We start from the raw sequence: 17,208 nt of genomic DNA on the forward strand, positions 1-17,208 counted from the left end.
TGGGGAGAATAAAGAAAAAAAAAAAGGCAAGCAAGAAAACTGCAATTTCTATACAGAAAACAATAATGAACATTGGAAATCCAGTTGGGATAATAGAGAGGTTTTAAATTTGGACATCCCCAAAGAATTTGCAGCAGAGCAGTTCTGTTGATTTCAGCAGATTTGCTTAGATTCATCATTGAGTTTTCTGCATGATTCTTTGTTGTTTTTTTTTGTTGATTTCTATACATTTGGTATTCAGGGAGTTACTGCCCAGAATGTTTGTCCAGTAATGAACACATGATATCATTGTAACAGAACATTTTTAGGAGGTATATTTGTTGCTGATAGATTCCATTATTAACTACAGAAACTAAATGTAGACTAACTTCTGTAGTGGACATAAGCAATTTTGTGTGCAATGGAAAGAACAATCACAGATTTTATCTCAAGCACTCTTACTGGAACTACTAAAGATTATTACTACTGAATTTTATAGCCCATAATTTTGAATGTTGAATCTGATTTTAAAAGCCAAGAGCCACTCTTTCAGTAATCCACTTTTATAAAAGGGTCAAGTCATCATTAACAAGCAGAGCCATATATCCTATTCTTCCAAACAATGTCTGGAATAAGATAATTCTTTAAACATAACTTAAGCTGAGGCTGCTGAAAGGGCTGAGCCAAATTCATAATACTCCTGGCACCCTTTAACCACGCCAAGATTTTTGTAGATGTGTCAGCAAAGCAGATGTTAAGGAGACAGCATTTTATGGAGCTCCTATTATGTGGGAAAGCTTGGGAAAAACCCCAAACATGTCAATGAAATCTGCCATCATGGACTGTGAATGAGAGGAAAAACAGGTAACGCAGGGACAATCCAGGAAAATATGTGAAGTGGAGAAGAGGCCATGAAGGAGTCACAGTAACAGAGGTGCTGTCAAAGTGGCAGAGTGGGAAAATGGCCTGTATGGCAAAAGACTGACAAGATATGAGCACACGGTAACTTGAATTTGTCAAGGGCCGTGAAAAGTAGCTAAAAACTGCCAACTGAGGGGAGCCTGGGTAGGAGATTTAGCTGTTTGAATGGCTAGAAAAAGCCCTTTGGGACAATGTGTGAAAAAGAATCCTCTAGATCAGGACATAACCAAGATATATAGACCTAGAAAAGAGATTCCATGCCAAAAAGACTTTTCCAGTTTGTTTCTGGTTTTAGGCTTGAATGAGAAGCAGGATGATACTGTTGTCCTGAGCAGTCAAAGGAAGAACTGGAAGGGAGTGCATTAGGGGAAAGATTTAAGAGCTCAGTTTTAGTTGTGCAGAGCTGTCAGCTAAGCATCAAAAAAGTATCAGGGTTGGAGCTCAACACTTCTGGTCTAAATGGAAAAGCAGGCAGAGAAAGTAAGATCTGTCGACTATCAGCACTGAAGTGATTGATGAACATGCATGAATGGTGTCACAAATAAGGGGAAGAAATTAAAGTGGAGGGTTAAAAGGGTGTCCCAAAAAACCTGTGGTGGAGGGAATAAGACTGAAAGACATGCTGGGAAAGTGATTAGAGAAATCACAGTAAAGGAGATAGTGACAGGAGCCAAGGGAACATCAGATTTCCAGATGTGATTAAATGGGTCAAAGGCAGATGATAGGACAGAAAGGATGAAGTTGAGAAGCAATTTCAGTAGAAAAAAAAGAATTTGCAGGGACTGTAGAGCTTTGAGATGAAAGGGAGAAGGAATGGGATGGTGCTTAAAGAGGCAGGTGGGGTAACAGAGAGAATGAAAATCATGCTTGTATTGTGAGAGAGAGACACTGGTCTCTAATAGACAGAAATAGAAAACTAGCATAGGACAAATCATTTTCATAATTAAACCTGAACTAACTAGTTTTAATATATAGTTTACTCAGAAAGAGCAAGATGCATAGTGAGGTAGTAACATCCATTATATCTGTCAATATGATGTAAAATATACAAGCTTTTCTTCAGGTCTGCACATAATTCAACATATATTGCTCCGTATTTACAAGCTGTTGGTGAAGCAGTCAGTAGCTTCTTGAATCCATGTGACACTTACTAATTTTGTGCTGACAGATTCCTCTGCTGAAGTTTCAGCCTATGGTTTGTACAAAATTCAGTGCTACAGCTGCTGTTCATTCATCATGTACAAGTGCCTGTCCTTAGCAGGAAGACCTCCGGGGATCTCCTAAAGATTCAGGGTAGCTTTGCCAATCCAAAGTCTGGTGTTACTTCCTTTGAGTCAGGAGTAAACAAATGCCCTCTAATGACACTAAGCTCTATTGTGATCTGGAAATGCTATTTTTTGGATGGTCTGTGAGGTCAGGGTCCTGAACTCTTGCTCTTCACTACCCCAGGAGATAAAGTTGTCAGAATTTAGTCCTAGCTGGAATCTCTAATCCAAATATATCTAAACTTTGACAAGTCATGATCATGAATTTCCTGCATGTAAGTCTGGGTCCTACTTTTGTGGCCAGACCTTTTGTTTAAACAGCATGCTAAAAATCCATGAGTCAAACAGGTCCAGATTTATCTTATTTGGAAGTTTCAGTGATACATCTCACTTCAGTGAGCCACATCCATCACTCCGTCTGTGGATTCTTACACTTGTATAATTTACTTTACTTACCTTTGTTTAACAGAGCTGAGGTCGTGCTGCAGAGGAAAGGACAGGCTGTTCCATGCTGTCCAGGTGCCTGCCTGGCTGTACAGCCCACCTGGACAGGCCTCCAGCTGGCAGAATTTAATACTGAAGTCAATTCAAGTAATACCAAGATAATAACAAGAAAGAAGAAATAAAGTGAAATAGTCTTATTGATAATTATATTAAACTCGATTTGCCCCAAAAGAAAAGCTGATAATTAAAAACAAGAGCACAAATCAGGATCTAATAATGACCATTATTTAGTCTCCACTAAAGACCATAACGACCAGCTGTTCGTGCTGCATGTGTCTGTGTGACAAAACTATTGATATTGCATCATTTAAATGTGCAGGTGCAATATATACTTGACAAACATTTCATGAGTGTTTGTGAGTTTTGATGTGCGTGTTTGACTTGCGTTTTGGTACTTTGACACTGGATTTGTCTCCTCTCTGGGTGGAGAGTATGCAGACTTCAGTGCGTTTTACTGGTTTATACCCAGTAGGCAGCTGAGCACCACGGTGCTGCTCATTCCCCCTTGATGGATTAGGGAAGGGAATCAGAAAGGGAAAAGTGACAAAACCCATGGGTTGAGATAAAGAAAGTTAAACAGACACAGCAGAAGCTGCACAGACAAACAAAGCAAAATAAAGAATTCATTCACCAATTCCTGTGGGCAGGCCAGTGTTCAGCCATTTGCAGGACAGCAGAGCTCCATCACACTTAGTGGTTACCTGGGAAGACAAAAACCATCACTACGATTTCCTCCCTTTTCCTCCCCATTTCCCCCAGCTTTCTATGCTGAGCATGATGCCATGGGGTATGGAATATCCCTTGGATCAGCTGGTCCCTCCCAACTCCCTGTGCACCCTCAGCCTGCTTGCTGCCAGGGTGTGGAGCAGAAAATACCTTGACTCTGTGTAAGCACTGCTCAGCAGTAACTAAAACATTCCTGTGTTAACAGCACAGTTTCCATCACAAACCCAAAACACAGCCCCATACCAATTATTATGAAGGCAATTAACTGCATCCCAGCCAAAACCAGTATGACCAGTAAACCAGCACTGTAAGGTCAGAAGTTTTATTTGTTTGAGAGGATCTAGATCAAATTTAGCTATATATTTGTGAATATTCTATTCTTATATGTTTTTACGGCAAAGACAAATATTTGCAATTTACTAGTACCTAAGCAAAATTGGAGGAAAGTGACCCATTAGCTACAGCTAATGTTACATTTGCTCCTCATCTCTGCTCTTTTGATTTTCTTTACTACCTTTGTATTATCAGAGTGCCCATCTAAAATAGCTAAACTCATTCAGGTTGTGCTACCTTTGCTTTATTGAAAAAGAAAAAACGTAGTCAGTGTACGTGAGATTTATATTTCTGTAGCAACATTAATATCGTATGCCACCTCTTTTATTCCCTGTTATATGCACAAAATATAAGGCACTATAAATGTGTTATTTTTTTAAGATATTGTTTGTTTGCTTTCTGCTCTTCAGAGTGTGTTCACACAAGGGACTAACTCTCTGGCATTTTACTTGCACTCTTGTACTAGCGTAAGTGATCAAGGTGTCAAATGGGGAGAGTCAGGTCCTGGCTTGAGATTTATGCACTACATCTTCTTGAATTGCACTACAAAGGACTCTGAATGCTCCAGGCAACATCTGGGGGGTTACTTTTGGAGATTTCCATCTTCACACATACCTGAGTAACACATATTTGATTACTGACGAATGTGTATGCACCCAATCAGTGTTTTGACATGGGGGGGGAAACCCCAAAAGTTAAAGATACTGTGGTCTGTGTAGTAATACTCACATGCATTTCCCATTGCATAGGTCTGTAAGAACTCCTGCCATTTGAAGCTGTCTACCGAGTTGCCATGACAACAAGAAAAAAGAAAGGATCAGATCTGAAGATTGCAGTTTTCACTTACTTTCTTCACTACTAGGCTTCAGTTGCTCCAAATTCAGTTTAATTTGCAGCCTCACTTACTCTGTCCAACTGTACATTGGTGTTTGACAGCCTTTACCTTACCTGCCATTTGTTAACGTTTCCATCTTGCAAGATGCAAGGCTGATGGGAATTTTCTCTGAATGTTAAAAGAATAGGATACCTAAACAGGAGTTTGGGGAAACAGAAAACACAGTGGCTTAATTTTTTCTCTATCTCTCTGTTGAGTTGTTGCTATTGAACTGTTCAGAAAATATTTTGTCTGTGGGTTAGTATTTGTATATGTATGAGTGTATGTATATACATATATATTTATATAGAGAGAAGAGTTATACCACAGGTTTAGCTTTTGTAAAATATTCATCTGGAGTGAATGAGGGATAATACAGCTACAGATGAATTGTAACTGTTCTATCGTAGCTAAACCTACTATGTTTGCTGTTTCTAGTGTGGCCGGAAGGAGAGAGCCTATTTTAATCACAGGGCTCCAACAGCCACTTTGCTGACACAGTCACATCAGGCCCAAGGCTCTGTAGTGTCGCTTGTACCTCAGGGTCAGAAAGCAAGGAACACAAGCCCCCTTGGGCTTGTTTCTGTTCTGAACTGCTTTCCTTATGTCTCAGAAGGAATTTACAGTTGGGCAGGAGCGCCGCTTTGCGCTCCCCGTGTTGGTGTGAGCCGCTCTGGGAAGCGAAGGTCTGCTCTGGGAAAGCAGGACTGCACAGTCGTGATTCACAGTGGTGGGAGTTCTGGGCCTGATTCTTAAAGGGGATATAGTCAGCTTTCTTTATGCCCTTGTATTTGCCAGGGCAGGCTACAAAATGTAAGTCTTTCATCAGCTCTGCAGACATGCCTCAGGTGTATGTCTGCACATGAGAAGGTGATTAGAACAGCAAAAGCAAAGGATCGCTCAGAAGCACTGGTATTTCTCTCAGCCTCTATGCAGTTGTCCTTACATGCATAAGTGCGAGGCAGGAAACATGCCCTCATATACATATATTCACACACATACTCACAGTTTTGAATATATATATATACATACATACACATACGCACAGTTTCCAGTTAAGAGTAACAACAGAATTTCTTTGTGTGTGTAAACTTACCACACTTGTTTGAGGACATGGAGAGAAAGTGTTTGTTAGATATGAATATGAATAGTTTCTTATTCCGTGAGCATGTAAGGTAAAAAATCCCTTCTAATTGTATCAAGATGATCATCTTGTTATTAAATCGTGAAAGATCCATTAAAGCTCACACCAAATTTTTTTAAAATTAACACAAAAAATATGCTAGTGACAGACTGTGGCTTTTATTAGAGCTTTCCAGTGACTAGGGTAAGGTAAGTGTCTTAGAATATTTTACTAAACTTGCTTATTTAAAGTTTAAACAAGAAAGCTTCTTTATGCAATAGAACTTTGCAGCTGCATTCTTTAGTTAGCATTCTTACCGTAGTTATAAGTCATACTGTATGTTGTCTTTACTACAGTGAGATTATGAGCATATATTCCATAACACGTATATGTTTCAGTAGGAAAGATTTTGAGAAGTATTATGAAGTCCAAACATGCATTTAGTTTGCATAATGCTACACTAGATATTAAATGTGTGTTGGTGGATAAAATTTGCTGTATAGTAGCTTTTCTCTAACTTCCTGTATTGTACCAAATATGAAAAAGTTCCTTTTTTTTTGTTTTATTTTCTGGTTTGTTTTTTTTTTTTGTTGTTGTTTTTTTGGGTTTTTTTTTTGTTTATTTGTTTTTTGGGGATTATTTTTTTTGTTGTTTTTTTGTTTGGTTTTCTGTTTGTTTTTTTTTGTTTTAATCAGAAGGAGTAAAGTGACAGAGGAAAAATTAGTTTTTGTTGTGGACTTCCCTAACATCATGGATGCCTTTTGTGCGGTGGACTTTCCTAACATCGTAGATTTCTTGCTAAGACACAAGCCACCCTCAGACAGGAGCCTGTTTTTGTCTTCCAGCTTAACTCCTGCAGTCCTGACCATGCACAAGCACCCACTGGCCTTGTTTCTCTTGCAGCATGCTTTAGGTGTTTCAGTTACCAAAGTGGTACTCAGGTTGGTGGGAGGTTCTGCTGAGCAAAGCCTTCAGGAGTGGGCTGTTAGGCAGCTGCAGGCATGTCAGCAGGGAGGTAGGTGCCTGATCTCAAACGTTAACATGAGCATGCTTCTAGGTCTCTTTCTCTGCCCATGCCTTGTAATAATAATCTGCTATTTTATGTCTTAAAAAAAATATATAGTATTTTCAGGCAAATTTTTCAAAAGGAAAAAAGATCATCAAATGCATAATGTAACTGCATTTTCAAAGTGGGTATTTACTGGACACATCCAAAGGCACCCAAAGATAAACTGCACTCTGTGCTTTGATCTGTGAAACCTCTATCTTGAATAAAAGACATTATAATGCTCCCCCACCCCCAAATACTCTTTTTCTGCTTGCTTTCTTCCTCACTCGTTCTTCCTGCAAAACCCACCTCTGGGAAGTCACCCACTGACATTAGTGTCGTTTCTATCAAGTTCCAGATAAAGCTACTCTTTTCTCATTTAAACCAAGGCTTACACAGCATTTGGTGGATCATGAAAAGGGCATCCAAAATGAGGAACAAAAGAAAATCCCTTCTGCCTGGAACTACACTAACAGTGGGAAGACTCTGCCCGACGAGAAGAGATCTTTCTTGGATAGCACCACAGCTTTTTGACATGTAGAGAGGTCAGCCTCATGGCTGAAGCTCTGAATCAAGAGAGATATGTCGAAGCCTCCATTCACCATTATCCTGTTACTTCTACACCTATATTAAAGCCTCCAGCCTGAAGATTAAAACAAGGGGAATTGACCTGAATTTCCTGCTGAGTATTGAGGAAGATAAGTAAGAGTGGGACATTGGCTCATACACTTTTTGAGCCCTGTTCTCATCACATTTACACTGGTGTAAATCAAAGAGCAACTCCATTCCTAAAACTGTTTGCGATTCAGTTAATCATGTTTAGATGAAATTTTTCCCCACAAATTGCTTTCACTGGTCTGTTTTGAACAGTAAAGCAGCAATATTTGTCACAGAATTGTTGAGTGCTTATATATTATCAAAAGTCTGGTTTTCGTGACATACAGAGAAACCTACAGCTTAGGTGCCTCCCACAGATGACTTGCTTGCTTGAATGACCACTTCAATGTGTCTCTAAGGCACCAGCATAAATTGGTTTAATCTTTGCTTGAAATGGCTGTGGCCTGTAGTCATATAATCCATCCTAGTCTCTTACTTGTCATTTAAGTTAAGGATCACTATAATACAAACTCATTTATTAAATTATTCACTTACAATTAGCTTATAGGGCTCCAGCTTAAATCTTTCATCAGTACAGAAAGGCAAACATGTATTAACAACTGTTACGTCACTGGTCCTTCCCTTGCAAAGACCTCCCGTCCGAAATAATGAGAAAGCTGTCAATTTTCTTCAAAATCGTTACTAACAGTCTCAGCCACTTGAAACAGCAGAAATTTGTGCACATAATTTTACAGCACTGTTTGTCTAAAGGCTAAGATTCTTTCTGGATGGATTAATAATGTTTTGTTTAATTAAAAAAAACACACCACAAGATAATATTAAAGCCACATCAGCTTGAGAACATCAAGTCTAAGGCAAAACTCTGATCCTATCTTCCCTTTATCACACCTCTAGAAATTCTGTTGTCTGAGGTACACTATCTGATACTAACAAAAAGATAAAAAACTAAAATACCAATTATTTTATCTGAATTAACTGTATGATCTGTAATCTTTAGAATTAACATGCAAAGTACATTAGTAATTGTCATTATTCTATTTAAAGCAGATATAGCTGACTATTTTGCTATGTAAATCACACAACCCACTAATACACTGCTCTCTTGCCTCACACTAAGGTATGCTAGTTGATTTGTATCTGTCCAAATGAAATAGATACACTCATACACTCAATGGAAAGTTACTAGTTGCACAATTGCTATGTGTGTATATATGTAAATATATAGAGATATACACATACATATATATATATATATATAATATATGCAGATAGAGGGAGATACAACATGAGGGTTTGGAATAAACAGTTTAATTCCATGACTTGTGGATGAATACATGAGGAAAGGAATAGCATGGGTTATATATACGCCAAACCAGCCTGATTTAAAAAAGAAAAAAGAAAAAAAAGATAAAACCCACACACTAAACCCCATGTTTATCCCAACTCTCATGTTGTATTTATGCTACCTTTAGTTGTCCCTTCCTGACACAATTATGTAATTTGAAGATATACATCATTGCTTACTGACTCGTTTTTAGTTTTCTATGTGTCAGCAGGTCACCAGTAGTGGAAAGGGAAGAGTCTATAGCCAGAATTCTGCATCATTGTTCTTTCAGTAGGACAGCTGTTTGGAAAGTTTCATCCACCGTTTGAACATTACACTCCTCCTCTGCATCGGCAAATGACTGAATTTGATGACTTGGGGTTAGAATGAATGTAGCCTACAGCCAGACTGCATACATACACCCCTGTGAGAGCACAGGTGGTGGGCTGTGGTGGTAAATTCAGTGCAAGCTGGCTTGTTACTGCTCTTTCAGAAAGAGCCCTTCCATAATGTCATACTTTCCATTACAAACTCTGTCTCTTAAGCTACCACGGGGATCGTTCTTACTATGATTTTCTTTTTTTTTCTTTTTTTTCCCCAGAAGGAAAATACTTCGATTTTAAAGATACGTAATGGAGCTATTTTTCAAATTAATTGTCCTTTGGGGCCCTAGTTGCTGAATTGCTTGCTGTTTTTGAGGTGTAAATAAACGTTTCAATTTATGATGTGGTTGCAAAGAAACTTGTAATTTATTTGTGAAATGCTGAAATAAAAGTTGTATGGGCTTTTACCTTCTGTCTGGGCATAGACCTTCCTGATGCAACACAACAGGAATGGAGAAGTACAGAATGACCTTGTGCCTCTCAAAGGGCTGGAATAGCTTGCACTAAGTGCCAGAAACTCCCACGTTGCTCTAAGTAAAAGGTAAATTGCAGCCTTCATCGTCACCATGCCATGGTCATAGAAGCTGGAGGTTAGAGAGGAAAATAAAGGTTTGACCATGCAAGAAAGCAGTAGCAGAATATTCAACATCCATTCAGGTAACAGCCATGATTTCTCTTCCAAAGCCCTACTTCCATTACAAAGAGTCACAGAGTTGCATTCACACAAACCTGGGTAGGGTATCCCCGGGCTGGGCTGTGTGCAGGACCTTTAATGGATCTTGTGTTGCACTTCCTTTCTGCTTCTGCTTTCACCTTCCCCACCTACCACCGTCACTTCCACTTACATACAACAAAGAGGCACAAAGAGCCAACGTTGTAAACAGCACAGAAACAGGCTGATCAAATGTCAGCTACTAAGGACCACCATGGGATGCTACAGGAGTGCATCTCTGTCATGGCCAATTACAGTATGGCTTTTAACGGCCAGTACTACCATAGTCCATAGTCTTATCTGATGTGCTTCCTCCTGTGCTTAACTCCTCTTGACAATGCATATGCATATGTGATTTACGTGTGTCTGTGATTCAGAAAGTCTTCCTACAAAATTTAGAGCCCTTGCTGGCTTCAAGCACAAACCATTCTGGGCCAGGATGCCTGAAAATAGCCTGAAGTGCATTAATGCCCTTCTGTACCAGTAACTGCAGAGGTCACTGACAAGGCTTAGCACTTTAGCATGCTGTGTTTCCAGTGAGGACATGAGGTTTATAAGACGCTATTTTCTGTTTTCACTGAGCAATTATAACCTGCAATTACAAAGGGAAAGGAAGCGGGGTGTAATCTCCTGTGCTGCCAGATGTTCCCAGACATTGTAGAAGTGCCCAGTAGGTGAAATTAAATAACAACTCTGGTCCAGAATCCAGGGCAGAAAAAGGAAAGCTAGCTAGGATGAAAATCCTGTGGGAAATGTGCACTATAGCACTATGATATTATCACCTCTTTACCAGGGAGTTCTCTTTCCAGCACAAAGCTAGAGCCTGTTGGGTTTCTGAAATTCTTACCAGTTGTCTTTTTTATCTTATAGGAAGTTATCTAAATTGACAGAGACACATAAAAATAGAATATCTTTGAAAATAGCCTTTTACTACATCTGAGAATACAGGAAGCTGAGGAGGGAGGGCATCACTTGAAGGAAACATCTGAGTACAAGGCACAGCAGCTTGCGTCCACAGAGACCCACCTTCAGGTTTTGCCTATTGCCAATGTTTTATCAGACTTTGAATCTAAAGGGGGCTTTTTAATGTGGGCTGTAATAAGTAGAAGATGAAAGAGCATACATGAAACTTGTGGTGTAATTGAGCAAAAGGTCATTATCTGAAAGCCACAGCAAAAAATGACACCTGCTTTAGTCTCAGTTGAGATCATTGTCCTAAACCATTGCTGTGCCTTGGACCTCAAAAGAGGTGTTTGAAACAGTACAAAGTTAAATCATAAGGAAAATACTGAATGGTTTTTAGCCAGGTAGAAGTTTTTCCATTGCCCTTTCAACCTTCTCTGATCTAACAAACACCACACATTCTGGATTGCACTCTACTGTTACTCGGTAACTTTGCACAGTTCAATCTAGTTACATTTTTTTTTCTCCAGCAATTGTAAACCAGAAAAGTCCCTTCTGGCTTCAGTACCACCTTTTTACCTGCAGAAACAAAGCAAAGGGCATTGCTCCTGCTGCAAAACTATTGGGATGCTCTTCCTCAAGCACCACGCCTCTGGCCAGGCTCCACTCATCTACCTCCCAGCACCTGATGACCTTCACTGCTCCTGTTGTTACAGCAGCGAGTAAGTTACTCTAGTCCAATACACTTCAGCTTTATATGACAGTACATTTTATTACTTATGACTTACACAATTTCCTGTTTAAACATGCAGTTGTGGGATACTCACTGTCATTGCTGTGCCTGGATGTACTGTTTATGACTAACTGTCCAAAACAAGAAAAACTTTTAAACAAAACAACCCAAACAAACAAACACTACCAGAGTTCTGTCTTTGCAAATTGATCACATATATTTTTACAGAAACATAGAATCATAGAATGGTTAGGATTTGAAAGGACCTTAAGATCATCTAATTCCAACACCATGGAATGTGCAGGGACACCTCACTCTAAACCACATCACTCAAGACTTCATCCTTCCTGGCCTTGAATGCTGTCAGGGATGGAGCATTCACAGCTTCCCTGGGCAACCCATTCCAGTGCCTCACCACCCTCACAGTAAAGAACTTCTTCCTTATATCCAATCTAAACTTCCTCTGTTTAAGTTTTAACCCATTACCCCTTGTCCTGTCACTACAGTCCCTAATGAAGAGTCCCTCCCCAGCATCCCTATAGACCCCCTTCAGACACTGGAAGGCTGCTATGAGGTCTCCACGCAGCCTTCTCTTCTCCAGGCTGAACAGCCCCAACTTTCTCAGCCTGTCTCCATACAGGAGGTGCTCCAGTCCCCTGATCATCCTCGTGGCCTCCTCTGGACTTGTTCCAACAGTTCCATGTCCTTTTTATGTTGAGGACACCAGAACTGCACACAATGCTCCAGGTGAAGTCTCACAAGAGCAGAGTAGAGGGGCAGGATCGGATCATATCCTTCGACCTGCTGGTCACGCTCCTTTTGATGCAGCCCAGGATACGGTTGCTTTCTGGGCTGCAAGCGCACACTGAAGCCGGCTCATGTTCAGTTTCTCGTTGACCAACACCCACAGGTCCTTCTCCACAGGGCTGCTCTGAATCTCTTCTCTGCCCAACCTGTAGCTGTGCCTGGGATTGCTCTGACCCAGGTGTAGGACCTTGCACTTGGCATGATTAAAATTCATGAGTTTGGCATCAGCCCACCTCACAAGCGTGTCAAGGTCCCTCTGGATGGCATTCCTTCCCTCCAGGGTATCAATCGAACCACACAGCTTGGGTAAAAATTGACAAACTTGCTGAGAGCGCACTCAATCCCACTGTCCATGTCAGCGACAAAGATGTTGAACAAGATCAGTCCCAGCACTGATTCCTGAGGGACACCATTGATGGAAAGTAAGTGGGCAGTGCTCATGGACATAATTGAATCCTCATACCACTACCAGGTATTTAAAATTTTACCTTTTATAGGTAAACAACACTCGTGGTTTACACCTCTCATCTTGCTTCATGCCAGCAGCCACTTGGGAACAAACTTTATGCCTGATTAATTCCTGTTACCTTGCAATCTTCACTCTTGTGTGTAACTGATCTGCTGGGGACAATGGTAAGACAACAAGTCGAAACTGCACTTAGAAATGGCAACAAATCAAATAACACCTCATTGTACACAAATAAACAAAGATACACATCAACTGTATCGTGCTCTTTGATCAGCTGCAGTAAAGCAACAGGGCTATAAGACACCTTTCAAGTAGCCACAAAACAGGGGTTATAACCTGACTTAGTGTTACATCTATTATTGACTTGGCTGGTACCAAGGGAGTTAGTTAGCCTTTGGGGGGATTGGAACACGTGTTTCCTACTGGCACCACTAAAAATCCAGAATCATAAAAGCTGAAACACCCACCCCAAGGAAACATTAAAATAATTACATTATTTTTAGTCATCATGAGATAAAATATACTGAATTTTTTCCTGTATCTCCCGGGTAACTTAATTGTGAACTGAGTGAAACATCTAGCGAACAGGTGCCCTGGTTAACTGCTATGCAGCCTTTCATATACTAGATTGCAGAAAAGAACAAGAACAAGATCGAGGATATTTAATTCATACAGGGATCATGGAGTACATGACAGATTCCACAGGTAAAGCAAAGTAGAAACAATATATTGTAGCAATTAGAATAACCCTTACGTGAGACAGTAAGTCAAAAGGAAAGATTTAGGTTTTCTTGTGCAATAAATTTCGCATGTGCAAGCTGTGACTATTAGTTACATCATGTAAGAACTAGACCAGTGCTGGAAAACCCCATCACAGTGCCTGACAAGTTTTGCCACTGTTACCAGTAGCAAAAACTGCATTAATCTCTATGAAAATGGCTTGCCCTTGGATCCTGCACAAAGATGTTGAAACATTAATGGCTCTAGATGAGAAATCCTTTGAGCTGGCCAGAAACCATCTATCCTCAGGCCTGCCAAAGGCTTCATGCCGCTGCTCACCATTATACTGGCAGAGCTGACTGCAGGATTTTGACCCATGAGTACCCGTCAAGCTGTGCTCTCTTGTGTCTTTAGTCCCATCAGACCACAAAGTGCCCTTCTCTCACTTTGTTCAGTGACAGGGACAGAACTGCAACGGGAAGGCAACAGACAGAGGGCACAGTTGAAAACCCTCCTGGCAGAGAGGAGACCCTCTTGGCAAACCCTCCCATCAAGTGCAGCCCCCACAGCTCGATGGCCAAGGAGCCAGGATGCAGAGGCACCTTTTGGTTCGGTGATTGTTTTTTTCTTCCCCTCTTTCTCACTCAGTTAAGACAGCTCTTATCACCTGGTGTCTGTGCCACTGACATCCCATCATCATTCTTGCACTGATACTTCAGCCTGGCACCTTATTAAAGAGCCATCAGGGGTTATTTTTTTTTGTCAGATATGCAATAAACCTACTTTTAATTGTAGTTATATGTCCTCATTTACACAACTTTCTCACACTCTTAATTCCTGCTCCTTGGCACAGTGTACTTTGTTCTCTAGCAAATGAGCACTGATTACCTGAAGCTAATGAAAAGGAGTGCTGTACACAACTCTGGGGTTGAGTGGATGCAGTCCAAGGCTTGCTTTCTTCAGTTCTTTTTTCCTTCAATTTTAAACAGAAGACCTCTTGCTACTGCAGCTCTTCTTCATCTTTTGCCCTGCTTAGGCTTAATAAGGGAGGGAGACAGTACGTGAATTTAAATGTCATTATTTAGTGAAGGTGTGACTTACTTATGGAAAAGACAGATATGTGGATTTATTGTTTAAATCAAAATATTAAAAAATGTGTGTATAAATAAATATAAGCAGCTAAGGTGCTGAGTTTCATTATCCCATATACATGATAGTCTGGTTTTTAATTGGTTATTAAACAATGAATACTCATTAAAATCTCAGTTCATTAGAAAAAAATAGTACAATGCAATTAAACTGTACTACAGACTAATTAATAAGGGAATTGGGGAAATTCAAATACCTTTAAAGAGATGGAAGTGGGGGCAGCAGGCAGCACACACTTGTACCAGTCATCTTCATTAGCTTAGCAGATGGATTTTCTGCTATTTTGGAGTTTTGCTGAGGGTTCTGTTTTTTACATTTAGTTTCAAAGGAAATCTTGACAGTGGGAAACTTTTCTAATGTGGGTCTTCACAAGGTCTGGAAAAATGCTCTTAAAAACATAATAGATTTATATATAACTTATCCCCATAATACAGTCAGCTCTCACTTTGTTTCTGTAGACCCACTCTCAGTACTCTGCATTTTTTATGTAAGAACACCACTGAAAAAGCCTGCTAGACCTTTTCCTTTGTTTTAAGCGCTCAGTCCAAAAGCTAACCTATTTAGAAGTAGGATGTCACATGAGTCAAGACTAAAAACTTGCCACTCACTGTTGACACTACTAGCATCACACAGTTAAGTAGCAGAGGGCCCTGATGCAGAGATTTGCTAAAAATAGCTGTTTACACCCAAACCCAGCATGGGCTTCAGACTAAAAGCCAAATTAAAGTTTCATTGTGTTGCTGGTGCTTATGAGCTGTTCCCCTAAAAGTCTGGGTCTCACATATCTTGGTGGGAACATCACAAGCCAGCCTACTCTGATTTCTGCCCTTAGGAGCTTAGTCTTCCACTACACAACATAGCTTTACTGTTTGCTATTCTAACCAGAAGTAAATCTTAGGTCTGAGATGTTCTTAGCATCTGATGTTTAACCGACCTGTGTCCAGCTGGAAATTTAATATGCTGACTGTCTCTTGCTTTACACCTTATACGTATTGCTGTTACCATGTATTTATTTATGCATCGGGTGCATTTACACCAAAGCATAAGACTGTAGATCAAATCAGCTTTGATTCACTAGTATTTTAATCCCAGTTTGTAGAATTGTAAATTACTCTGCAGAACGACAAGCACTGATCTGAATGTTAGATCACTGTGTTATACAGCTGTGTTATGAAGCAAAACCCGTTCATGGAGACTCATTCATTTGAGAGACATGTCACTGGCCTAACACAATGGGTTTCTCTCAAGACCTCCCTTGTATTTTATTCTGTTATTTCTCTGTTAATAAATAAATAAAATCCCCATCGGTTTATGGCTGCAAGAGATGAAAGTACTCTTTTTTTTTTCATGTCAACATTGTGTAGTGTTGATGGATTCTGGCAACAGTCAAATCCTGGCTCAGACTTCTGTTCTGTTTTCCTTATTAGCATTTCCTTGGTTGTCCCTGCCAAAGTCTTCTGGACATTTCTGAACTCTGTGAATTGTTGCAAATATTGCAGTGTCCAAGTGTGAAATGAACTGCATGGAAACTCCAGGGAACCTGTTAACAGTGTATTAACAACAACCCCAAGTTCACCTAAAACAACAGGCACCTGTTCAAGGGGGAATGTGTTCTTAAATTGACAGTCAATTATCACTGCATATTTTAGCATCATTTTTTGCACCTTATCTAAGACCTACAATGAGCCTTGAAAGCCTCTGTACTAATTTAAAACCAGTCTTCACAAACCACAACAAAAATGAGACTATGAAGAACAGGAGTATACAAATAACAGCATTTTAAAAGGATTATAGCAACATTGATATTTGTTACAATTCTGGTTTACTTGAATGGGAATTGAGATGACAGTTTAGAGAAGACAGGCACTTAATCTTAATAATTACCTCTAAGGTATTATAACCATGCAAGAAAGATTTGCTTAAAAAAAAAAATAAAAGAAAGAAATTAAGCTGAACAAATGAAACCGTAAATAATACTCCAGAAAAGCTTTCTTGTGAGACTGACATACCTTAATAATTACAGTAAACATTTTCAGACTAGGAAGCTAAAACTTAATGTCTAAAAGCATTTTAAAAATATTACATGTTCAAAATGATTCCTGCATTATAAATACATTTGTATTATCAACAGCCTACGAGAAAATTAAAAGACACCTATATTCATATAGTGGAGCAAGAATGATGTGCAGTGCTAGAAAATCCCAGCCCTTACTCATTCATAGAATATGGGAGCTCTGAAGGAACACATTTTCTGGATTGCATTAATGTAGAACAAACCCCTTTCTCACTCTGGAGACATTTCATGCACCATGGCCATGTGTCAGGAGCTGACACAAGGTCTCTTTCACAGCTCCCATACAGCCCCTGCAATCATCCTCCCTGTAAGAAGATGGTCAAGAAGATATTCTTGAACAGAAGGAATTCTGTCGGAATCCAGTGGCCTCTCCAGCCTGCTGCCATGGAGACAGTCCAACATTTGTCAGTGAATGACTCTCAGGAGACCAGTGGAGTGTTGGGACTGCGGATAAATCTAGAGAGCAAAGTATTTATTAACACCTAAGTAAATCCATCAGCCAGAGAGCTGTTCATTCATTATAGTACATGGGTCTATCACTTG

General features: G+C 39.9%; 1 protein-coding gene across 2 annotated transcripts in view; it reads left to right on the top strand.

Annotated features, from left to right (window-relative positions):
* Window positions 1-17,208, top strand: part of CDH13 (cadherin 13) — a 523,969-nt gene that overhangs the window by 483,488 nt on the left and 23,273 nt on the right. Inside the window, exon 14 of one of the 2 annotated variants that reach the window (XM_062618324.1) lies at window positions 4,478-6,109. The exons of the other annotated variant lie outside the window; for it this stretch is intronic. Within the exon in view, the coding sequence (XP_062474308.1) occupies window positions 4,478-4,485 (8 nt within the window). The 3' untranslated portion in view covers window positions 4,486-6,109. Of the gene's footprint in view, window positions 1-4,477; window positions 6,110-17,208 lie in introns of those variants that run through there. 2 annotated transcript variants of the gene reach the window in all.

This window comes from Pezoporus occidentalis, unplaced genomic scaffold (assembly GCF_034315485.1).
Source record: "Pezoporus occidentalis ecotype Australia unplaced genomic scaffold, CSIRO_AGI_Poc_V1 ctg20, whole genome shotgun sequence".
Lineage (NCBI taxonomy): Eukaryota > Metazoa > Chordata > Aves > Psittaciformes > Psittacidae > Pezoporus > Pezoporus occidentalis.